At 27.1% G+C, this 26,964-nt stretch overlaps 2 protein-coding genes across 2 annotated transcripts; both read left to right on the top strand.

The window, feature by feature from the left end:
• The first annotated feature begins 4,061 nt into the window (after nt 1-4,061).
• Nucleotides 4,062-4,949, top strand: LOC136088222 (uncharacterized). The gene has a single exon (XM_065811905.1). It carries the CDS (start codon nt 4,062-4,064, stop codon nt 4,947-4,949), a length of 888 nt encoding a protein of 295 aa, XP_065667977.1.
• Nucleotides 4,950-8,843: 3,894 nt separating this feature from the next.
• LOC136088221 (uncharacterized) lies at nt 8,844-10,863 on the top strand. Its single transcript, XM_065811903.1, has 2 exons — nt 8,844-9,450; nt 9,748-10,863. The coding sequence occupies exon 2, from the start codon at nt 9,751-9,753 to the stop codon at nt 10,861-10,863; it is 1,113 nt and encodes a 370-aa protein (XP_065667975.1). The 5' UTR covers nt 8,844-9,450; nt 9,748-9,750.
• Nucleotides 10,864-26,964: the final 16,101 nt, after the last annotated feature.

Here is a 26,964-nt window from a genome sequence, read left to right as displayed (position 1 = left end):
GTATCTTAAATAAACAAAAACAGGCAAGCCGCCTTATATTAAATGCTAATAAATACACCAGTGCCAACCCACTGCTTAGAAAGCTTGGAGTGCCTAATGTTTAGCAATTAAATATTTACAGTATTTTTTTATTCATGTTTAGATTAAAATATCGTATGCTGCCAAATATTTTTGACGACCTTTTTGTTATTATAAATCATAAATATCAAACAAAGCATTCATTGCATAACTATCAGGTACCAAAAACCTTATTAAAACAATCAAATTTCTCAATAACATACAGAGGGCCACATTTGTGGAACTCGCTCCTTCCAATTGAAAGTAAAGCTATAATTTCACTTCAAACTTTCATAATCATTTTAAAAAAACGGTTACTTGATTATGACATATCTCAAAACTATTTTATTTTTAATATCTTTTTTTTTTATATTTTAACTTTTCTTTCGTTTGCTAAAAAGCAAAACATAGTTTTTTGCTTATTTATTTAAATTCGTATTTATTTTCTTTTTTTTATATATATATATTTTTTAATGTGTGTAAAAAAATTTTTTTTATCTATAAAAAAATGTAACATGTTTATTTATAAGTATTTATATTATTTTACTGATATTGTAAAGTTTTATGATAGATATATGATAGTGTAAACGATACAACGGGGCTAGATGATAAGACTTTTGCCTCTGCCTGCTCCGGTCATATCTTAACTCAAAATATTTTGTAAATAACTTATTGTGAAAATGGCAAAATTAAAAAAAAATAAAAAAATGAACAAAACAATAATAGTAATACATTGTAGTGTAACTAATTTAACATGTTGCCTTAGCAATAAAGACGCGAGTTTATAAAACATTTATAAAAATAACAAATAAAAAGGTGTTGGCTTGTATTACTAGAACATTTTAAAAAATACAATAAATAACGATGGTCAGTTATTTAGTAATTTCGAAGGTGCCGACGCAAAAATTCCACCCATATTATTCCATTTGTCTTCATCTTTTATTCGACTATAAAATCTAAAAGTTAACAATGAAAGTGTATGAAAATATGTAAAAAATATCTGAATATATGAAAAATATATATAAAAAAATATGAAAATATGAATAATATATGAGTGGCTACAAAATTTGTGCTTCTAATGAGTGGATTTCTTAAAAAAAAGATGCATATTATAATTAGGGGTGTGTCAAATATACCTGACTTCTATAACTGCATTTATCTAGTTAAGGGCTGATAGGAAATAGGGGCTAATAGAAAATTTCAACCAAAGCATTTTATTTGCCTTCATGTTTTATTCGACCAAAACTGTATTTATAATGAAATATATAAAAATATTGCTGTAAGTCGATAACTTAATAAAATATATTTTACTTTAAAGACTTCCATTATAAACATCTTGACATGAAAACAAAATCTTGTCATTAAAACATAAATTACTTGACAATACTGTAGTGTTGCTTGGAGATAACTTTACATTGGTTTTCTTTTTTTAAAAAAGCAAGATAAAATTTTAAACCTTCAGAGCATGCAAAATACTTCTCAACATGTTTATGCATTTGTGACCGTTTTTGATAAGTATTTATTGAATTTCCTAAAAAGCAAAAGAATTCATATTCTTAATGTTTATGTATATCATAATCCAAGGCTGAGAATTCTATATATTTTTCTTTTTTCAATATACTATTCAAATTTAATAATACCAACTGTTAAAAAATTTGTCGCAGATTCAACGGAGAATGTCCGGCAGCAAAGTGACAGCACTTCCTCCCTAAAAATTAACGATTTCCGTAGTTTCTATTTTCCATAAAAATCAACGGAAAAAGTCTGTAAAAAAAGATATAGAAATTTCACCGTAACGGAGTTTTTCCGTTAATTTATACAAAAAAAATGAAATGAGAAACCGTAAATTTTACGGAGAAAGTGCTGTCTCATTGCTGCCTGACTTTCTCCGTTAATTTGTACGAAAAAAAATTTTTACGCACAAATTAACGGAGAAAGTATATATAGATAGTTACTTAACTCATTTTAAAGAGTTAACGCGAAAGTCAAAAATAAATGAATAGAATTTATGTTGTTACAAAATTTAATTCGACTTTTAAAAAACTACTTGTATTTTAAATGATTAAAAATTATAATATAATACACATGAAGCACAACATAAAAATAAATAAAGTTGGCATAGAGACAGCGGCCAGTATTGCACAAGGTGTTAGAATGTGCAACTTATGTTCAATATACAATTATATTCACTTGACAGGAACCCTTGCTATATATATATATATATATATATATATATATATATATATATATATATATATATATATATATATATATATATATATATATATATATATATATATATATATATATATATATATATATATATATATATATATATATATATATATATATATATATATATATATATATATATATATATATATATATATATATATATATATATATATATATATATATTTAAATATATATACATACGTATATATACATGTATATATATATATGTATATATACATATATATATATATAAAATACTTTAAATTACTGTTAAAGTCTGTCATTTAAAGTTACGGAACTTCTCCTTCTCAAAAAAACGGACAAAATCTTATAAAATGGTTTATTGATTGTTTCAAAAGTCTTACAAGCTGAGTTGTTAACAAAAAAAAAACCAAGGTTATGCGCAGAATTCAAAGAAATCAATAAGAAAATATGTACTTTGTTTAAGGCCATGGCCAACTCAATCAAGTCCGAGGCCAAATTTTTCAAGGCCAGGGCCAACAGTTTCAAGGCCAAAGCCGAAATTTTTGGCCTTAAGACCAAGCCAAGCCAAGACCAAGGCCTAGGACTAACAACTCTGCTTAAAAGACCTTAATTTATTGAAAACGGATTTTTTCCGAAAGAAAACAACGAAAAAACTCTGATTAATTCTATAGAGTTTTTTTACAGTGCCCACCATGTTTAACCCCACACGCATTACTAATCAATCATCATCTGTGATTGAAAATAATTTAAAAAACTTGAAATAATTTGAATCAGGCCTCTTTATTGCAGACTTTTCTGATCATTTTCCGGTTTTTTCATATAGCACGCGATGTACTATCTAATATTGAAAATAAAAAATGCTTTTTGACTTACAGAAATCTTTTTATTAAAAACCTGAATAATTTTAAAAACAAACTACAAATAGAACGATGGGATAACGTTTATTCATCAACAGATCCTAATATTGCGTTTGATAATTTCTCAAGCACATTTCAAAATATCTTATAAAGGACATAAGAATCCATGGATGACAATAACTTTAATTAAAACATCAAAAAGAAAACAAAAACTTTACGCAAATTTTTTGAAATCAAAAAATTATACCGTAAAAACCCCTAATTGTAATGTAACCTAATTCCGGATGGTTTTAGTAAAAAGTTTCATAACTCCCTTAATATAATGAATTTATGAATAATTTTTTTTAATTAATAAACGTCTTTACCAGACAAATCGAAAAATATATAAAAAAATTTATATAAACTAATGCAATCATGAAAGATTTCAATTTGAAATCTCTCATAACTAAAAAAACAAAAAAAAGGAAAAAAATAACTTTGACTTGCAACAAAAAAATTAAAAAAGTAAAAACACTATTTTGTGCAGAATTTTATGCTGATTATTTTAGCCAAAAAAAAAAAAATTAAATTACCTTTTGAAATAATTGAAAAAAATGAAAAACAAATTTGCTACCAGCCAAAAAAAAAAGACACCTAATTCCGGATAGAGGTAATTATTATTTTATGTACCTAAAAAAAATAATAAACAAATTAGCCAGCAGCAATAAACAAATACACTTTTGAGTCCCGGATACAGTTAATTACAATTGGCTATTTTATTTTTTATCACTTTCATGCACATAATATAATATATTATGTTCATAAAAGTAATAATAAATAAAATAGCCACCAGGGAAAAAATAATTGACACTAATCCAGATACAGCTATTTTTTCATCATCCATAAAATTAACGCATTTGTGTTACTTGTATTACTGTATTAAAGAATATGGATAATTTTAAACAAAAAGAAGAGCGAGAGAGTCGAATCCAGCTAGCTATTCAAGCTATTACTGAAAAAAAAATGTCATACATACAAGCTGCTAAGTGTTATAATGTGGCAAAATCTACACTTTTTGACAGAACAAAAGGATCGTCTAATAATCGAGGAGCGCCAAGAAAGATGAGCAATATCACTGAAGCTATTCTAGTTGATTTATTAAAATTTATGAGTGATATAGGCTTCGGCTTGAATAGAAAAGACGTGTTTATTGTTGTTGAAAACTATTTAAAAGAATCAAACCAACGTAGTCTATTCAAAGACGGCAAACCGACTAGAAAATGGTACTCCGGTTTCATGAATAAATATCGTAAAGAAATTTGCCCAAGAAAAGTAAGCGGCATGCAAACTATTAGAGTTGTGGCCACACAACCAGCTATAATTGACAATTGGTTTGAGCAATTAGCAGTAGCATATAATGAACATAATTTAGGCGATAAGCCGTTTCAAATATTTAACTGTGATGAGTCTGGTTTGCAATTTGATCAAGGCAAAGTCAAAATTATTTGTAGAAAAGGAACAAAGAACCCTAAAAAGCTAGCACCATCGAATGAAAAGCAAATGACGACAATCTTGACTTGTTGTGACGCATTTGGTAATTATTTACCTCATCAAATAACTTATAAATGCAAACATGTTATGAAAGACTGGTGCAAAGGCGGTGCCCAGAATGTTTATTATAACAGTAGTAGTTCAGGCTGGATGGAATCCGAACATTTTTTGTCGTGGTTTAAAACTGTTTTTTTGCCTCACGCAAACAAACTTTCAGGATTTAAAGTTCTAATACTTGATGGCCATGCTTCACATATGAGCTTAGAGTTGAAAAAAATGCTTTAGAAAATTCTATTTTACTTTAGCGTTTGCCGGCTCATACCAGCCATTTTTTACAGCCACTAGATGTTGGCGTTTTTAAAACAGTAAAAGGCGCATGGAAGAGAACTGTCGAAAGTTATTTGAATAAAAATCATTTTCAAACCCTGACTAATTGACAGTTTCCGGCCATGTTTAAGGGTCTCATCCAAAATGGTGGGTTTAAACCTGAAAATGCAATGAGTGGTTTCAAAAATACTGGTATATTTCCACTCGATCGTTCGCAAATTTCTTCTAAAAAAACTTCCATTGGTGCTGTGTTTCAAGCTGTCGAAAACAACAATATTGAAAATTTATTTGATTCTTCAGCAGTATCTAGTCCATTAGTTATGGAAAATGCTACCAATACACCTAACATACCGTCAAGAATGTCAAATCGTGAATTTTTGCTTAAAAGTTTTGCTACTTTGAATAATGCTGTTCAACAAGTGGGCCAAGGTATACCCAAATCAGTGTTAAATATGCTTCGAGATCAATTGACACCAACTCTAAATAAAAGAGTTCAAAAAAGTGAGAGAATAAAACGACCAGCTAATTATAATATGACTTCGGCGGATGCCATAGCTTACGATGAAGCTGAACAAGCATCAAAAAAACAAAAATTAGATAAACAAGCTGCAAAGAAATTTACTAGAGAACAAAAAAAGATTTCCACTGCTACTCAAAAAGCGAAAAATGCACAGAAAAGAGAAGAAAAAAAAAAGTTGAGACAAAGTCGTCTAAAATACCAGGTTAAAAAGGTATAAATACAAAGAATCAATTAAAAGACCCTCATTTTCCTCAAGCTTCAAATAAAATTTTAGTATCTGATGATCTTTTATGATATTCTTGCAAAATTAATTTGACAAATAACTTAGATAACCAATGGCCTGCGTGTGAGCAGTGTTCAAATTGGTCATGCATTGAATGTGTCTTTGATTATTGTCTAACCATGAAATTTATTTGTAACGAATGTGTATAAAATAATATATATTATTTTTTTATTAAACGATTTCATTTTTTTAATGGATTAAAATAATTATTTTAATGTTAGTATTATTTGTGTATGTATTTTTCTGTATTTTATACGCATCCGGATTTAGGGACATAAACACCTAATTCCGGATAAAAACAATATTTTTTAAAAATAAAATAAAAGATAGATTTATATTGCAAAAATAATATTTTTTATATCGTTTGATTTGTCTTCTTATGAAGTTTATTTATTTAAAAAAATTATTTCGGAGTTATAGAGTTGAGAGAGGGTTATAACCACTATTAAGTAGCCTCCTCATCTGTAGTGGCCTTCTCAGCCTTGCGGAGGTGATTAACAAAAACAAAAATATATATTTTTATTTGAAAATAGTACATTCCCTGACAAACTTAAATTAGCCAAAATTAATCCAATTCTCAAAAAAGGTGATTGCAATAATATTTCTAACTGCCAACCTATTTCTCTACTTCCAGTATTTTCAAAAGTATTTATGAGAGTAATTTATAATAGAGTTAATAATTACTAGGCAATTGATAGAGTTGATCACAGTATTTTACTTTCCAAGCTAAAATATTACGGTATAATAGGCTCAACATTTAAATGGATTCAAAACTATTTGTCAAACAGAAAGCAATTTGTATTGCTATAAAAGTCAGGACCCTTACGGAAAATTTCCATGGAAAATCTATTAAAAAAATCCATGGAAAAAAAGTTGGTATTTGGAACACGTTTCACGTAAAAATCGTGAGTTTTCCATGCATATTTGGAACACCTTTCCAAAAAAAATTAATGGATTTTCTATGGTAAAATAGCATGTTTTGTTTTCAATTTTTTTTGATCCAATGTTGTTTGAATTGTCATATTAAACCATAAAAAGCAAATTTTATCACGCAAGTCGCTAATATTATTGAGTTCTTTTAATCTATGGGATCGCTTTCACCGAATAAAATCAATAAACAGATTTAAATCTTATAATAATATAATAAATAATCAATCTTATAATAATATAATATATAATCAAATCTGATAATAATATAATAAATAATCAAAACTTATAATAATATAATAAATAATCAAATAAATCTTATTATAATATAATAATATCAATAAACAAATTTAAATTTTGTTGAATCCTACAAATCTTTGAAAAACAATAGCTATAATGCACCTAAAACATTAAAATTTGACTTTGCCATTATATTTAAAGCATGCTTATGTATAAAAATACTGAAAATAAATAAAACAAAAAATTACAAGTAATATCATACTATAATTGATATACATAGAGTGATAAACAATTGAAATTGAAGATTAAGAACACAATTTTTACAGAAAATATAACAATTTACATGTTTATTATTTTATACTAACTATTTGATAAAAGTAGTATATATAAATTTGATAATTAATAACTTTAAGTTTCAACAAATTAAAAAGAACCATCAGTACAACATATTCAATCCAAAAAAACATCAAGACCATTTATAACTGCGATTGCACCACCAACTGTGTCTGTAGAACCAGGTAAACGTCAAACAAATGCTAACAATTTTTTTTTTTTTTACTGATTCATTTATACTTATAACTATTATCTATTATAACTTACTTTATAATTACACATTAACACACAGCTTTTTGAACGTTCTATATAAATGATGCCAAATGTTGGGTAACATTAATATAGAAAAAGTAGCAATGAATATATCATTATTTATAAGTAACAGTTATAAGATTATTTTCTCTTTTTCGCCCAAGCTATCTGCACGATGAACAACATCGTTTATATTTCCAGTCAAACATTCCTGCCTATAATGTAATTTAAATAAAATGATAAAGTAAAAATATAAGATTTATGCAAACTAATACCTATGTAAATGTTACCTGCATGTTAGTAACATTTATAAAGAACAATGCAGCAACAAATATATTATTACTTATAAATCGTTATTTAAAAAAAGCTTTCTTCTTCGTTCAATCTATCTGAAAGATGTAAAGCATTATTTCTATTGCCAGTCAAACTTACCTGCTTATAATGCAGTAATTTAAATAAAATGATAAAGATAAAATAAAAGAACTTATGCACACACTATTAAATTCATAAGTTTATAATTTTTTTACTTTACTATTTAAAACATAACAAATATAAATATGTAATTTATTACATATAGTAATGTAAAAACATAATAAATATTAAAGTGTGTGCATAAATTAATTTATCTTTCCTTAAGAGTCATTTTTTGTAAGAATCAGGCAGTCAATGGAAGTGACCTCCTCCAAATTGCTTGAATTTTTTATATATTGATCAGAATATAGAGAAAATCTGTTGGGGAAAAAAAAAATTTTCAAAAATGTTTCGTTCACTCGGAATCTGGGCTTAAATTTTTGAGATTTTTTTTTTAATTTTTAGAAATTTAGTTTTTGCCACCTTTGAACCCATTTTTTTGGCAAGGCAAAAAGTTGCACATAGCTTTTGTAGTTAATATCAGACGTAACCCAAAAGCTCTCTCCAAAAAATATAAAAAAGTTGCGTGACACTGTGCGGTTGGCTAATTATCATAGTTCAAAAGTACAAAATCAATCACTTTTGTCAATTTTTAATCGGAGTTAATTCTAGCGGCGAAGTGTTGCACACAATTTTTCTTTTAGGATTTGAAATTATCAAAGGTATTGAGTCTAAAAATGCAAAGAAAGTTATGTGATACCTAAGGCCTATTAATATATTAAGGCTTGAAATTGGAAAAAAATATTTTAGTATACTTACAAAATGAACCATTACGGCAGAGGCGCTTAGTTTTGTAAAAATGTAAACATATCCAACTGTCAATACAAAAAGGTCCTAACATAATAATAAAAAAAATTCGTGTGATCTTTAGATATTAAGTTAAAAATAAAGGTACAAATTGTTAAAAATGATTAAGTACGAAGAGATATTTTTTTGGACACACAGATGAGGTTTTCGCTCTCAATAAAATTTCTATCATCCAAAATTAGCATTTAGCAGTACACAAAACATTGCACGTAATGTTAAGAAAAAATTTAAGCGTTTCTGACTATGATATAGAAATCATAACAATTGAAATAAATAAAAATAAAAAACAATACATGATCAGAAGTGAATTATTTAAATTTACGTCATAACCAAATAACTTGTGGTGATCGAATGGAAGAAGAATCGCTGATATCACGATTGTGGAGAAACAAGTTAGTGGGCGGTTGTTTACTTTACCATAAAAATGTCTTAACTTTATTTTAACGATCTTTAAAATTTGCATAAATAGAGTAGATATTTTATCATTGCTATTGAGAAATAGGTACTGCATAAATAGAACTTGTTTTTAGTTGAGTATGAAACAAAACAAATATTTTTATGAAAACTGTTGTTGCTTTTCAAAAGGAAATTGTGGATCATTCAAAAAACATAAAATTATAAACAAAATGTTCTACATTCATTAGCTGGTAGATGTTGATGTTAAGAAACACCTCATCAACTTAAAGGTAATTATGTATTTTAAATTTACGCAGACTGTAATATAATTTTTATAATTACATACTTTATAACTTCTCTGCAATAAGATTTTGAGACAAAGTTCTTTAAACAAAAAAAAATAGCTCTTTTAATTAATTCCTCACTCTTTTAATAAATAATCACTAAATTAATCACACTCTTGCAATATTGTATTTTAATAATAACAACAATGTATTTCAAACTTGTAAACATTTTTCGTGAAGAGTCAGATTATAAACAATGCTTTAAATGACACACTTAATAATTGTTTAAAAAATTGTTTTTAGGTCATGCGATTAAACGATAATAATATTTGGGAAGAAAATGGACTTATTGCAAATAGACTTAAAAGAAATCTTGAAAAGGATGAACAAATATGTGCTTTTCACCGGTACACGTTTGGTATTGCATGGAGTCCTCCAAAAACATGCTTTCATCCTCACCATCTAAATATAAAAGGAAAAAAATCTCGCGCTTTAAGGGCGTCACCAATACATGTCGTCATATCAATGTCAAAGCGATACAATGAAGTATTTTCAGTTGGTGCAATGCTGTGTTTTACCCATTTAAAGCAAGAAACTGCTTTATCTAGAGTCAACGAAAACACCAATTTATGTACAGAAACACAAACACAACAAGAACAAACATATATGACACCTGCTACTCCAGATGAAGAATTTGATCCCGGTGAAATTAATGTTTCACAGGAGATTTTGGACGAATCTCTAAGAAGCCGTGAGAGTGTAACTGAGGTTCTTAATGCAAGTCCAATAAAATTTAGATTAAAAAGGAAGTTCGAATATCTGGAAGATACTACTAAAGATAAGTTAAAACGCAAGTATGTTCGCCTAGAAAACTTATTAAAGAAAAAATTTGCGGAAGCTGTTGCTCCTGGACAAGAGGAAATACTTATAGATTTTCTTAACAGTAAAAATGTTGATGAAATAAATAGCCCTCTCCCAATTGAAATTATTCGTGCTCAGAAAGTATATAAGCAAAGTGATTCCATGGGAAAGTTAGTTATCCTCTCATTATTAGACCATACCAAGTATACCAAAAAGTTTATAATGAACACATTTGAGTGTACCAAACATCGTATAGAAACAGCAAGAAAATGGCATGCATCTCATAAAGGGTTGGCATTTCCAGAGAAGAAAGTATTCGTCCGATCTAGTCTTGATCAAACAAAGTGTGAACATTTCTTAGACTTTATATTTACAAGCGGTATTTTGCATGATGTTGCTTATGGAATAACCAAATTAAAATACGACAGCGGTGAAGAACAAAAGATAGAGCATGCAATACTGACGACAAAATATAGCCACGCTATCATGTTCTATCGAAAAAGTTGTAGTGAAAACCATTATCTGATTCAAGTTTGTGGAAAGTATTGCATGCAATAAAACCTTCAAGTCGAAAAAGCTTAGCTGGATTAGATGATGTTACTGCTTCAGGCATGAATGGTTTTCAAACATTACAAAAATTGGCACAAAGATTTAGTTCTAAATCTCTCGAAGCTGCCCTTGAAAAAGGAAAAAGGTATTTGAAAACAAGTTATCAAACCAATTGTAGTGTCAATGACTCAAACATTTCTTCTCATAGCTCAAAACATGCCTTATCAGATCCATCTGAAAAAAATCTTCAATCCAACACAGAGATATCAGAAGTGGTATGTGCCGATTGCTATGATTTGTGCAAAGCTATCGAGATGATCAAAGAACTAACAATTCAAAATTCTGACGATGCTGATTCTATTTATGATTTGGAAATTGCTGTAAAGGATGTATTCAGCTACATAAAACACCTGATGAGAGATTCTCAACAGAAAAAGGCAAAAATTGAAGCTTTTAAGCAATTAAACGATGAAACTGCTTTCTGGCTTAAAGATTTTTGTCAACAAATTCTTCCGGTTCGATACAGAGAGGGCCAAAGAGAGTATTTTGGCAAGAAAGGAATGAGTTTACATGTGGATATATTCTTCATAAAAATAGCAGGAAAGTTATTCAAACGTGTTTACTTTACTTCAATGTATAGGTGTGATCAGGGAATAGGTGATGTTGTTTCGTTAGCCACTGCAGTTTTAGACCAATTCAGAATTGATCAACCGCATATCAAGAAAATGTTTACCAAATCTGATAATGCCGGCTGCTATCAGGGAAATCTTTCAGCTGAAGCAATCTACAATGTATGCAAAGAGAGAGATATAAAGTTGCTGAGATATGATTATAATGAACCCTGTTGTGGAAAAGATCAATGTGACAGGGAGAGTGCAGTTGTAAAGACAATTTTAAGGAGTTACGTTGACTCTGGTAATAATCTTTTGACTGCTGAAGATATACACAAGGCTATGCATTATAGTTTTGGCGCTAAAGATGCAAAAGTAGCAGTTGCTCAAATTAGCAATGATAAAACTGTAGTTACTGGACCAAAGATTAAGAACATTAGCAACTATCACTCATTTGAGTTTGGTGAGAAAAGTATGAAGATGTGGCGTTATTTCAATATCGGTGAGGGAATTGAACAAGGGTATGGAAATCTTAAAATTCAACCCTCGATTAAGTTGTTGTTGCCATATAGCAAAACAGATAATTCAATTAAGCGTAACAAGTCACTTAAGGAAAAACAGAAAAGAAGTGACAGGCAATTATATTCATTAAGATTTTGCACTGAAATGAATTGTACTTTATCATTTGAAAGCGATGCTGAGTTAGAAGAACACATGCTATCCGGTCTTCATACAGTTCCGAAATCATTAACATCATTGGATAAAGTTCGCAACTCGTTTGTTCATAAGATGAAAATTACTTCACAACTAAATATGCCAATTTCTTCATCCTCTAACAGTGCTTCCGTAAAAGACAAACCACATTGCATGAACATTTTTCTATTGCAAGGTTGGGCATTACCAGTTCGAAGTTCTTTTAGATTTTCAAATCAGCAGAAAGAACTGTTGTATAAATACTTTATTCGTGGAGAAGAATCAGGTAATAAAATGAGCCCTGAGCAGGTTCACATGCAGCTGAGGAGAGAACTTCCGCCTGATCAATATGTAACTAGCCAACAGATAAGATCTTTATTTTCAAGGTAGGCATTGTTGCTATCAAAACTTTTGCAAATTAGATTATGTTTCTGACTGTTAAATAGTTCTTTTACAAATATGAAATTAAAATTTAGGTGAAAGTTATAATTTTGTGTGTTTGTTTACATATGTTTAAAAATATGTACAATTGATATTGTTATAGATTTAGTAACCTGAAAAGAAAAGGTAAGCTGGTAGAACCGACAACAGAAAATAATGAAAATAGTCAGGTTAACGATAACAAAGAAGTTTATGGCGAAAATGATGACTTTAATCTGGCAGGAGACAATGAAGATGATAATAAATATGAGGAAGACATCGCCAATCTTGCAAAAGAAATTTGTCTTGTATGGAAAGTGAATGATTGGGTTGCTGTTGCATATGAAAAACAATGGAATATTGGATATATTGTGGAGGTAATATTATTCAAAGTATATATTAGTTTCAAGTTTTTATTTTGTTTTACAAAACAGTGCTCTAAAATAAAAGGAATATAAATAAAATGTAAAAATAATTTCAGAATGACATTATATAAGACTTTACAAGTTTTATTGAATGTAAGCAAAATTAAACAAATCATAAACTCTTTATTATATTATTTTAAATGTTGCGCTAATACTTTTAGGTATCTATAACTGGGATCAGAGTTAATTGTATGATTAACGGGCAAGAGAAGAATACTTTTCGCTGGCCAGTTACTACCGAGGAGATTAATAACCAAACTGATAAAATTATCTGTTTAGTAAATGCTCCTTTTCTAATCAGTGGTTGTGGCGATTATTCATTATCCGAAGAAGACTATAATACAGTCATATCATTATTCTTAGAGAAACTTACTGCAGCAGAGTAGAAATTATGTGTGATGTGGTGGATAATGTGTGTAAATGACTCTATTACTAAATGAAAAACTATTTTTTAAATGGAAAAACATTTAAATGTTTGATTTATGTTTTATTTAATTAGCAATATAGTTATCTTGATGTTAGATTTTTGTTCAGTTTTTAATTCATGTTATATCATGCGTGTGACAAAATCACACGAATTTTTTTTATTATTATGTTAGGACCTTTTTGTATTGACAGTTGGATATGTTTACATTTTTTTACAAAACTAACCGCCTCTGCCGTAATGGTTCATTTTGTAAGTATACTAAAATATTTTTTTCCAATTTCAAGCCTTAATATATTAATAGGCCTTAGGTATCACATAACTTTCTTTGCATTTTTAGACTCAATACCTTTGATAATTTCAAATCCTAAAAGAAAAATTGTGTGCAACACTTCGCCGCTAGAATTAACTCCGATTAAAAATTGACAAAAGTGATTGATTTTGTACTTTTGAACTATGATAATTAGCCAACCGCACAGTGTCACGCAACTTTTTTATATTTTTTGGAGAGAGCTTTTGGGTTACGTCTGATATTAACTACAAAAGCTATGTGCAACTTTTTGCCTTGCCAAAAAAATGGGTTTAAAGGTAGCAAAAACTAAATTTCTAAAAATTTTTAAAAAAATCTCAAAAATTTAAGCCCAGATTCCGAGTGAACGAAACATTTTTGAAAATTTTTTTTTTCCCCAACAGGTTTTCTCTATATTCTGATCAATATATAAAAAATTCAAGCAATTTGGAGGAGGTCACTTCCACAGTTTCAGGAATTTGCCTGATTCTTAGAAAAAACAGCTCTTAAGACAAGCACTTTACATTAGTAAAATATAAACAAATAAAAATATTTATATTATAAAAAACATTGCTTTTATATGCTTATATTTAACTGAGAAGTAAAATCTTGTCCAACTTTCCTTTCTGATGTGCAACATCATTCTCCAACTAAGTTGTTCTTAGAACATCATTACAAGTTGAATCCCAAAGATTACAACATGATTTATATCGCTAGTCAAACACGTCAGTTAATAATTTAGTAATTTAAATAAATTAATAAAGTAAAAATAAAAGGATTTATAAACAAAATATTACATTATTTACTTATTCTAATAATTCTGCTATTTAATAGCAAAAAAAAACATAAATAACCCCTACTAGATCGAATCGCTAACTAAAGGCTGACTTGAATGGTCGCGTTAACAAAAAGACAAAAACAACTTAACAGAACTGAAACCGAATAAAACATCACAAAATAAAGTTTTTTCATACTTAATAAATATTTACTATACAACAAAGTATTTTAACTTCGAACATTTTTATGCAAACTAAAGTCATTTAAAAAAAAAAAAAAAGATAGTTCTAGTTATCTTTTGTACATTGGTACAAAAGATAACTAGAACTAATCTTATCCGATACACTGCTTATTTAATATGTTAGATAAGTTTTATAATAATAATTATATTAGTTTCAATGTACATCAGATAACATTAGATAACTTGTGTATTAATACATTAGTTATCTAATGTACATAAAAACTAAAATATTTGTTGTAAACCAAATCAACATTAACAATCAAACTGATTCAATTGATATACTTGCTATACTATTGCAAGTCATGCAAAGTAAGCAAAGCTATTGGCAATAGCTACAATAAGTATATCCATAAATAACTAGCAAAAAGCAACCCGTAATACGGGTTATGGTCGGTCTGTTACATAGTTAATTTATAGTGGCTGTTTTCCACAATTTAATGTTGCGAAACCTTTACTAATACCCTTTTAGAAAAACGCCTTCAAATTGAAAAATTAAACCATCTGTAAAATTAACATAAGGTATGAGGAGGTAAAATAATTTACCAATTATTTAACATTATTTGAGTAATTTACAACTGACATAGGTCATATCAGTGTTAGGCGGAACCATTTCCATCGACATTCCTAAATTCAACACAATACGTTTTTAGTTACTAACACAAAATAATAACACTTAATCATGCTTTAAATTGACGAAAAACTAAAACTAAATTCTTGTTTTATTTTTTTATAACATAGACTTTAACTAATTATTAAGAATAATATGAAGTTAACTTATATTATACAAGAGTTATTAATTTTTTGGTATCCCTTGATTCATTTTTCTTTAAAAAAGAAAACTGTCTTAAAAACGTTAAATGCACACATCTTAATAAATTTATTAAAAACAACTAAGTTTATTATAAAAAACTATGCAATCGAGTACAAATACGTTTCAAACAAAAAAAAAATTAATTTACAATCAAACATGTGTATAACAAATTTAAAAAAATATGTAAACTTTGATCTTTTATATTGCATTAATGCGTCATATGACAAACCTAAAATAAAAATTGTTACAGATATGTTGACAAAAAAGAAAAAGAAAAAACAAAAAAAAAACTGGAAAACAATTTACCTGCTTTTCGGTAATCTGTTGTCATACTTCAGTTGCTGCCATGATGCAGCTTGTCGGTGTTGTTTAATGACGTTATTTCATGTCGGCTTTTAGTAAACTTTAGTTTAATTAAAAAGACATCACAATAGATTTAAAATATTTTAATTAAAAAGCAAAATAATAAATGCTTCAAGGAGCCAAACTATGAACATTAAAGATAAAAAATCAAATTGAGACATAAATAAATTGCATTTATATAGCTAAATACATTGCCTTGGCTTATAGTTAATTTTAAAAGTAGTGAGTTCAATAAATTAAACTACCAATTAATTTATTTTTAACAATTGAATGTAGCATCATTATTTTATGATAACTGGGGAATGAATCAATTTAAACATATTTAAGTTTAATTGGTAATGAACAAATTAAATTTTAATTAAAAATGACCGAAACAAATCAAATATACAACATAGTATAATATTAAAAAAAAAATTACAAATTAAAAAAAATAAATAAAAAGCTAAAAAAAACAAAAATTAAAAAAATCATCGAAGAAAAAGCAGCAACAAAAAAGTTATATCTTCACTGATAAAAGACATTTACAACATTTTGGTTGTTGTTTTTTTCTTCGGTGTCTCCCAGCACCTCGGTATGGATGAGTCCTCCATTTGAAGAATGGGCTCATCCATACCGCATGGGCGTGGTGGCTCTAAAAAGCTCATGCGGGATTTTTATTAAAAGGCCCATATATGCGGTATTTCACCATATATGCTTGATGTAAAGGCCCATACGAAAAAAAAGATGTATATATATATATATATATATATATATATATATATATATATATATATATATATATATATATATAAATATATATATATAAATATATATATATATAATAACTGACCTAATTCTAATAAATCATCAATACAAACTAGCAAGTTGAGATAACACTTGTAATTATAAATATAGTTTGTAATGCATTTGTAATTAGTAATATTTATAATTATTAATATTGTGATTGATAATTATTAATAATGTAATTAGTAATTATTGTATTTGTGATTTGTACTTATTATTATTGTTTGTAATACTTCAAAATAAAAAATGGTAACAATACGATGCAGCGACCACGTTTTTGTTCTGATTTTCTAACACAATTTACCGCAAGCAAATACGATAAGTATTTTATTGTTTGAAGAACATAGCCTAACACAAAATCAAAAATCTAAGATTTCAATTTTTCTATTACTATATAATGATATATATTTTATTGTATAATAATTTAAATTTTATTAAAGTTATATATAATTTTTTTTCTAAAATAAATATCGAAAATCTTCATAAATTAGAAATTGTTTTTATAGGTAGTTTATGCTATTGTTTATTCGGTGTTTTAACTTTTTTTAACATTTTCGAATTAACTCACAACAGCAAAAATGCCGCTCTAAAAATGGTGCCGTTATTGACATAATTTAAACATAAAAGTTTTTATAACGTAGTTTCATTTAGCAGTTACTTAATTGAAAGTATTTCATATTTTTTCCAAAAATGCTATTTTGTTGCTTTTTCAAAAATAAAAAAAAATTAAAATAATGAAAATAAAAAAATTTAAAGCTATGGAATCTATATAATTTATTTTAAACTTACCTATAACACAGGTCAACAAAAAAAAAATTTTTTTCTGGTGCCGAGCAAACAATTTGTTTTTTGTATAGCATTTCTCATTTTGATTTCAAATATGCAACTCTTTTTTTACCATCAGGTCAAGTTGTAAAGATATTTAGGTTCAAATCTTAAGTATTTTGGGTAAAGTCCCTAATATTGTCGAAAAAAAAGTTATTTAAAAGTATGTCAACCTGGGTCACAAAAGAAGCGTATTTTCATAGAGATTTTAAAAATGTTATTCATTTGTAATAAAAATAAGTATTTTGTGTATTTTTGGTGAATAACATTCTGTTGACTTTTTTTTAAGAGTCTTAAGCATTTTTTCACATAATTTTTTTGTCAATAAATTTTAAGGAAAAATATTTATGTTTTCTAAAATCTCTATTAAAATACGCTTCTTTTGAGACCCAGGTTGACATACTTTTGAATAACTTTTTTTTCGACAATATTAGGGACTTTACCCTAAATACTTAAGATTTGAACCTAAATATCTTTTCAACTTGACCTGATGGTAAAAAAAGAGTTACATATTTGAAATCAAAATGAGAAATGCTATACAAAAAACAAATTGTTTGCTCGGCACCAGAAAAAAATTTTTTTTTGTTGACCTGTGTAATTAATAGTAATAAAAATGTGTCGTAAATAAGTAAATTGTCAAGGTGTAATATGAAATTGTATTTGAAAATATTTGCGGTATTCCCACACCTCAATTAAAATAAATTCGTTAGATAATATGGTTTTACGCTATTTTTAAAAGCTTTTATTTGTGTATTTATATAGTTCATAATTCAAAGTTTGCATAAAACATATCTTCTTTAAATGTACTTTTTGCACAGCCATCATCCTTTTTTTAATCTGTCTGAGGACAGGATATTACGGAGTGGTTTGTTTATTTACATACAATAATATAAACTGTATAAAAATAAAAAACTTTATTTAATATAAAACAAGTTTATATCTGTTTCGAAACGCTACAAAAATGCAAAACATGAGTTCGATACTTATTTGTATAAAACTTTTTTCAAAACATTTTTCTTAAATGAATTGAAACGCAATACAATTACTATATAGTAATTGTATTGCGTATTAATTCATTTAAAAAAATATTTTGGGGTTAAATTTTAAATTAAATTAATTTAAGTCCAATAATCTATGGGGGTCTGCAGACTTTTTTGAATTTATTTTGTCAACATTGCGATCGTTAAAAATGCGTTCATAACTTTTCTTATGAAAAAAATATCATAATACGTCTTAAAATATCTTCTTTGTTTTCAAAGCAATATTACAACTATGCAAAATACTAATATAATTGCGCTCAAAGTTGAAGACTTAAAATCTAGGGATTAATAAAATTTAATTTGTGCAAACATAAATATTGTAAATAATTGTGGAATTTCTTTAAAATGTAGAAAAAATTAAAATTGCCAAAAGGCCCATATTTAGACAAAAAAGTGAAAAGCCCATGCGGGAATCCCGCATAACCTCTGGGGCCACCACGCCTCTGCCATAACGCCATTACTTCACCACTTATCGAAGGACGTCTCCAAGAGAGTCCCTGGGTGTTTGGAGCAATAATTTCTGTACTGCTCAAATGTTAACGAATCTAAAATCACATAAGCTCTCAGATGTTAACGACTCTAAAATTACAAATAGAAGAATATAATAAAAAATATAAACATTTGCAATTTTATTTAATTAAAATATAAAGCATAACCTCACCATTTTCACAGGTAAGACGGTGCTAAAAATATTTAAAAAAAAAAAGACGGTAACTTCACCATTTTCACAGAAGACGGTGCTAAAAATATTTAAAAAAAAAAGAGAGTAAATTAAAAAGGGTTAAACATGTGGAAAATTTTATTTTAATAAAAATATGAGTAAAACGCGAACAGTTAAAAAATGTCATATTTATATTACATAATTCTTTCACCTATTGCACATATTTCTCCATACAAAATATATAAAGTATAAAACACAGCCCTACCAGTTATGCTTCTACTAGACACTAAAGAAAAAAAATTATACCTCAGAATAATTGATAAAATAATATTTACATATAAATAAATATATAATTATAACTTTTTTACCTATTCCCCTCATTTCCTCCATAAAGTTGTCTAAAGTAAGAAAAAAGATAACTGAAGCTAAAACTAACTAAAAATAAACTAGAAATAACTATAAACTAAACCAAAACTATAAACTAAAATAAACTTTAAATCCTAATATCTGTACCTCAGAAGACAAAGGTCGGTTGTCCAGCTTTTTGTGAAAATGAGTCATCTATGAGACCTTTTTTTTTTTTATTTAAGTTTTTATTTTTTTTTGTCAAAATTCATGTGCCTTAAGATAAATTAAATAAAACACGAAAAAAATTAAGCCAATAAAGACTAATTATTTTACTATTTCCTCTCTCATGAACAATTTCTAAAATGTGATAACAGACCTTTAACCTCTGACGTTCAGATATAAATGCTTCATTTATTTAACTATACTAATCATATAATTTAAACTTAGTTTTTGTTTTAACTCCTAGATAAAAATAAAAATAAAGCTAAAGTTCTTGAAGTTTTAAAATTTCAGTTACAGTACAAATAAACAAATTCCTATTAACAAATATCTAATAGCAAAAACACTGACTTATTTCACTCTTCAATTTTGTGTCAAAACAATAAAAGCACTTAAATGTCTACTTAGTTTTTTTTTAAATAAATTTACTGAACTAATGTAACTAATATCTTATTAGCTCTCTCTTGATCAACTAAAGAAAATAAATCTTAATTAAACTTACTTGATATAAAATGATAAAAGTCTGTCTTACTAAGAATTTAAATTTCTTCTCTTTATTATTGACAATATAATTTTAAGTGGGACCTAAGTTCTTGGGCTTATTGTATAAAATTATAAAAGCCTACTGTTATACTTTAAATTCAACAACATTATTTCAAAAAACATTTTAGTTACTTTATAAAAAAAGAAAAATCCTTTAAACTTTCTACCTCTATTTCATTGTTGTCAACTAAACAGAAAAAGGAACAAACAATTGATAGTAAATTATCACTTTAGTAGTAGGTTATTAAGTAGATTAAATAGATCTTTGATCTATTTAATCTGCTCTAACAGTCTACAACCTTATCAACAAACTATAATTATTTTCTACAACTCAATGTTATTTAACATAGATATATTTTTTAAGTAATTATAAAATATTTCAGATTATAAAATATAAGATTTTGAAAATCTGAACATTTAAAACTACTTCAAAGAAAACAGGTATATTAAAAAGTATTTTTCTTCCTTTTTAAAAAGTAAAAATGCTTTTTAACTTTCTCTAATAATACTGTTGTCATCTAAACAGAAAAGCAAACAAATATTTAAGTCGATTCTTTCCTAAATCTACTTTAATTACTTCAATAATAAAATAAATATTTAATCTTGTTCATGTAAGGCATCATACTGCTCGCCTCTCAGTTTGTTTTGGTTATTTCTTATGAAAGCAAGACGCTTTCCTTTAATTTCAACATATGCATCAACGGCATATTGCTGAAAAAAATTATCTAACTGAAAGTTTATAATTGTAATACTGAAATAATGTAACCAACCAGCATCAGCCCTTGGAAAAAATAGAGGATAAATTATAGGATCTAAGTTGGCAGACATACTTGATATAGTTTTAAGATGATGACCTCTTGGGTAAATAACAACTTCCCTAGAAGTAGGTGGTGCACCATCTTCACCAACAAATACAACTACAACTTCATTATGTGAAAGGAGATTATAGCAACGTCTATCTTGCCCTTCATGTAAAGACATTTTTACAACTGACACTGAGCAACCTTCTATAGCTACTCAATGAGTTTCTTTATCTTCCACTTCAGCTATGTTATTAAATGCAAGAGCAAATGGGTTCTCTTAACTAATAATAGTTTGCAACCAAAACATTAAAAAAATTTAAGCAAAAATCATTACAACGTTGTTGCATTCTAAAATTTACTGCTGCAAGTGGATCATAGATGTATAGTTGACAATATGTTGGCAGAATATCTTGATTTGGCCTAAGATTACCTATACGATTAAAAACTTGACCACATATTCTAAAACATGACGGCCCATGATTCATGGGTTGAACTACATTAGCTTTAAATGAAGCAAAAGAAAGACAGACATAATAATTTTTAATATATTAAAAAAAATTCACATTGGCATTTCCATTTGCATAGTTTCCTTTAACTAAATCTTGTAAATCTTGTGGAAATAGTGAAGGTTGCAACAAAACTACCTTTCCATTATGGCGACATAAATAATGTGTTTCATTAGGAAATACAATGCATACAATGCATTCTTTCGTATCTAGCAGCATTTAAAGCATTTTGTCGATTATTAATTTTATCTAACCAAGCACTCCTCATTTGGGTTCGAATTATTTGTTGCTTACTAAGCAGCATTTCTAGTATTTCATTCTCTCCTCATTTGGGTTGGAATTATTAGCTGCTTGCCGGCAGCATTTCTAGCATTTTGTCAATTATTAATTTCTTCTTACCTTAGCCTATCTCTTTCAAATCTGCAAAGATTAACTTGACTATTAACATTTCCCTTTTCTATACTAATATCTGCTTTTAGCCTAATATCATCCATTTGAACTTTAACTTTTAATTAAAAGTAGTAACGTAAAATCTTAAATGAATCTTGAAGATTGTGATCTTTGCTATATAATTTTTTTTTACTCTAAATAGCACACTCAAATAATTTTTATATATAACAAACTGCATTTAAAATAAATTATACAATAATCTTATGACTTTAAAAAAAATATATATATATCAGCTAGAAGATATTTCAAAAAAAATTAACTTAGCAAATAATAATAAAAAAAATTATTAAAAACCTGCAATTCTAATAATAAACATACTGCTAACACAGAAAATAAAAAAAAAAACGTTGTAAACCTTTTTTTGCAAACTTCAATATTATTTCTTAAAAAAAAAAATATTAATAAACGTTTTTAAAAAATGCAAAAAAACTTATAATATTTTGTTGTTCTATGCCACATAAATACATCATCGATGTATTTATGTGTGCATAGAAGAACAAAATATTAAATAATAAAATGTAACAAATAAGTAAATTAATAAGAAAAACATTACATACAAAAAATGAAAATTAATGTACCTTATAGAAAAAAGCTGTTGTGATTTACCAGAGTAGTAGTTGTTAAATATTATTATTTCATGTTAGCTTTTAGAAAATAATTTATGCTGGTACATCATGATTCCAAAATATTTATAGCAAAATCATGTAATAAACAGCGCTAAAGACAAAAAATCAAATTGAGATAAAACAAGTTGTATATATGGAAAAATAATTTGTCTAAGCTTTTAGTGAATGATTAAAAGCAGTGATTTTTAATTATAAAATTACATATTTATTATTTTTTTAAATAGACACCAACGTGAAAGTAAGCCAAATGCCTATCAGCTCAAAAGATAACAAAAAAACAACATCACAACAGCAACACACAATAATAGCACACACCATAAGTTGATATAATATGCATATAACATAACTTAAGTAACATAACATTCATATATAACAGAACATAAGTAACAACATTACGCAAAATGTTATTAAAATACATTTTTATATATTTTCAAATAAATTAATAATAAAGGCTTGACCCTAAACCTAGACCCTAAAGCAGACCTTGACCCTAAACCTAGACCATAACCTTGACCCTAAACCTAGAACCTAAAGCAGAACAGTTTGACACTAAACACTGCCATGTAACTTTCTGCTATAAGTACATCACTTGGCTGGCAAGGTTGACAAATCTTGCTCTACACGTTTACCAAGTCACAGCATTTTGAAAACATGGAAACAACATAATATAAACATATGTACCAACTATAAACACAGTATATATATTTAGCCTTATATATACATATTTAAATACATTTATAAAACAATTATATAACACATATTAACACATACACAAGCAATAAAAAACACTTTACATTATTATAAAAACACATTAATAAAACAACTATAAAGCACATATTACCAAAAACACATACTTATCAAAAAAGCATATATGCAAACAATAAATGTGGAAGCAAAAATTTTAAAAATGACACGAGAAAATTTAAAAAGATTAAAAGTAAACAAAGTATATATATACAAACAATACTTGTTACCTTTATTTTTTTTTCATAAGAACTGTAATCCTCATAACAAAATTTAACTTTTACATACAATAACATGTGACATGTCACGTCATTGTTAGCACAAAATTTTAATTTATTTTTCTAAATTTTCTAAAAAAGAACAATAATAGTTAATAGCATCACAAGAATTTCAAAGTAGTAATAACCAATTTTATGGAAATAGCATTAGTATAACTTTTTTGTTGCATAAAAAATAATTAGGCCTCATCCATACCCCTATTTTCCTTCTAAAAATAAAATATAAGTTCAATAAAAACAAAACTGCTAAAAAATTAATAAAGCTAAAAGAAAAACTAAAACAAACAAAATGCGAACGTAATTTAAAAAATTAAAAGGATTAATCCTTTCTACTTTATATCTAATAAAAATGTTATATATAAATTGTTAAACTATTTTCAATACTTACTTCAATTATAATATGATCTTAACGATAATTATTAATCTTAATATGATTCTTTATGTAATATTTCTTCACTAATAAATAATAACTAGCAGTAAGCAACCCGTAATACAGATTTTTAGTAATTTAATCATTGCTTATAGTTAATGAAAAAGAAAGACTACATAACATCGTTAAGTTCTTTTTAAAATCTGTTACACACAGCAGGTATTATAAAAAGAAAGTCAAGTAAAGCCTGCCTTCACCTAAAAAAAGAAATGAAAAGTAATTACAATTTTTAATAACAAAAGTATCGTTTGCATTGTATTATTAGTATAGTATAACAGATAATAATATAACAGAAAATATAAAGAATTAAAAAAATAGCTATAACAGCCCAGCTCTATTGACACAAAGCACAGAAATAATAGCGCATAGCATAAGATATTTGTAAGCACACATTACTATGTTTCTCAAAATAATTAAAAAAGAAAAGATTATCGAAAGGCTAGACAACTTAATGTAAAAACATGGCTAAATAACACCACAAATTTATAAGATATTTTATCAACTGAAATATTTGAACTAAAAAGATTTTATTTGTTTCAAAATTGAACAATTATGGTTAAACAATTTGAATAATTATATCATAAAATAGCAAGCAACTTGTAAAATATTTTATATACATGGTCTGGTGTTTTATATACATGTTTTATATACATGGTCATGGTGAGGTATTAAGAAATACGTAAGTAATTACATGTTTTATTGATGTACTAATTCTCATTTAACTCTCATCTAAGTGAGAGAGGGAGAGAAAGAAAGGGTTTCCAAAGCAGCATATTAAAAAAAGTAAAAGACACACAATAAATAATATCAACTGGTTTAATTAAGTTACCAGTAAACAAAACTATTTTTACCTATATTATTAGAAGTTCCAGCTTCTCTCTAACTGTTGACTAATGACTAATTGAGTAAATTTCATATCATTAAAATTTACAAAATTAAAACCATGTTTCAACAGTAAGGAAACTAATCAAGTGATGACAAAGACAACTAAAAAAAAGAACATTGAAAAACAACAGAATTATGTTTGAATTTATATAAAAATTTAAAATCATTTTAATTTAATACTGTTATCAACTGTTACTGTAAATAGTAAAATTCATTTTTAGTATTGTTCTAAAGTTTTTAAAATCAAACAAAAAAACATTAACACTGCTTGACACTGAATTCTGGCAAGTAAGTTTTCTGCTTGCCGAGCAGCATATTTTACATTTCAACTATGACTAATTTTACCTTGCCTGACTCTATCTCTTTCATTTGGACAACAATTATTTTTGCCTATTAGAATTTACACAAATAAATTCTTCGCTTATCAATAGCCGTTTCAATTTCACTGTATTCTTTAAAAATACTACCAGTAATATTACTATTGTTACAATTGGATAATAAAAAAAGTAAAAGAATCTTACAAATTGTGATCTTTTCTAATTGAAGACTATATTTTAACTTAAGATTAATTGAAATCCATGTCTTTTTTTAAGTATATAAACAGAAAAGCAATGATATAAACAGAAAAGCAAAAAATCTGGAACAAACATTTCTTTGAATAAAACTACTGTATTTAAATGAATTAAATTAAATAAAGCTCTAGTACTTCCCACATTGTTGATGGCAAAACTACAACACGTCCTGATCTAATATTATGATCATTTCCAAGGTTGTTTACATGTTTGTGTAAGGCATCATACTGCTTGCTTCTGTTTAGGTTAATTGTCTAACTGAAAGTCTATAATTGTAATACTGAGATAATGTAACATGATTTCTAACCAATGTAGCACAGTCAGGGTTGTGAACCATTTGATTATGCCAACCAGCATCACCCCTTAGAAAAAATAGAGAATAAAGCATTGAATCTATGTTGGCAGACATACTTGATATAGTTTTAAGAGGATGACCTCTTGGGTAAATAACAACTTCCCTGGAAGCAGGTGGAGCACCTCTTTGCCAACAAATACAACTGCAACATCATGTGAAAGGAGATTATAGCAACGTTTATCTTGCCCTTCAAGTAAAGTCATTTTTATTACTAAGACTGAGCAACCTTCTATAGCTGTTGGGCGAATTTTTTCATCTTCCACTTCAGCTATGTTTTTAAATGCAGGAGAAATTGGGTTCTCTTCACTAATAAAATTTTGCAATCGAAACATTAAACCATTTATGCAAAGATCATTACCACATTGCCGCATTCTAAAAATTACTGCTGCAAGTGGATCATAGATGTATAGTTGACAATGTTAGCGGAACATCTTGATTTGGCCTAAGATTACATATACAAACAATACTCATATGACTTAAAATATATATATATATATCAGCTTGGAGATGTTTGAAAAAAAATTAACTTAGCTTTAGATTTATCAGATAATGTATTATGTACAACATAAATACATCATCTGATAACTCTAAAATAAAAAATGTAATGAATAAGTAAATAAATAAGAAAAACATTACATACAAAAAATGAAAATCAATGCACCTTATAGAGAAAAGCTGTTGTGATTTATTAGAGTAGTTGTTAAATATTTTTATTTCATGTTAGCTTTTAGAAAATAATTTATGCTGGTACATTGTGATTCCAAAATATTTATAGCAAATTCATATAATAAACAATGCTAAATACAAAAAATCAAATTGAGAAAATATCAATTGCATATATGGCAAAATAATGCCATATATGCAATTGGGATTATTTTGCCATATATGCAACATAGGCAGTGATTTTTTATAATAAAATTACCTATTTATCATTTTTAACAATAGACACCAAATTAAGGTGAGCCAAATGTCTATCAACTCAAAAGAT

Source organism: Hydra vulgaris, chromosome 12 (assembly GCF_038396675.1).
Source record: "Hydra vulgaris chromosome 12, alternate assembly HydraT2T_AEP".
NCBI classification, from domain to species: domain Eukaryota; kingdom Metazoa; phylum Cnidaria; class Hydrozoa; order Anthoathecata; family Hydridae; genus Hydra; species Hydra vulgaris.
The sequence above is the reverse complement of the archived record's forward strand: the minus strand, read 5'-3'. Positions and strand labels throughout refer to the sequence as shown.

What these genes read in the sequence shown, in the direction of transcription:
- LOC136088222 (XM_065811905.1), top strand. Translation starts at nt 4,062, where the DNA reads ATGGATAATTTTAAACAAAAAGAAGAGCGAGAGAGTCGAATCCAGCTA.
- LOC136088221 (XM_065811903.1), top strand. Translation starts at nt 9,751, where the DNA reads ATGCGATTAAACGATAATAATATTTGGGAAGAAAATGGACTTATTGCA.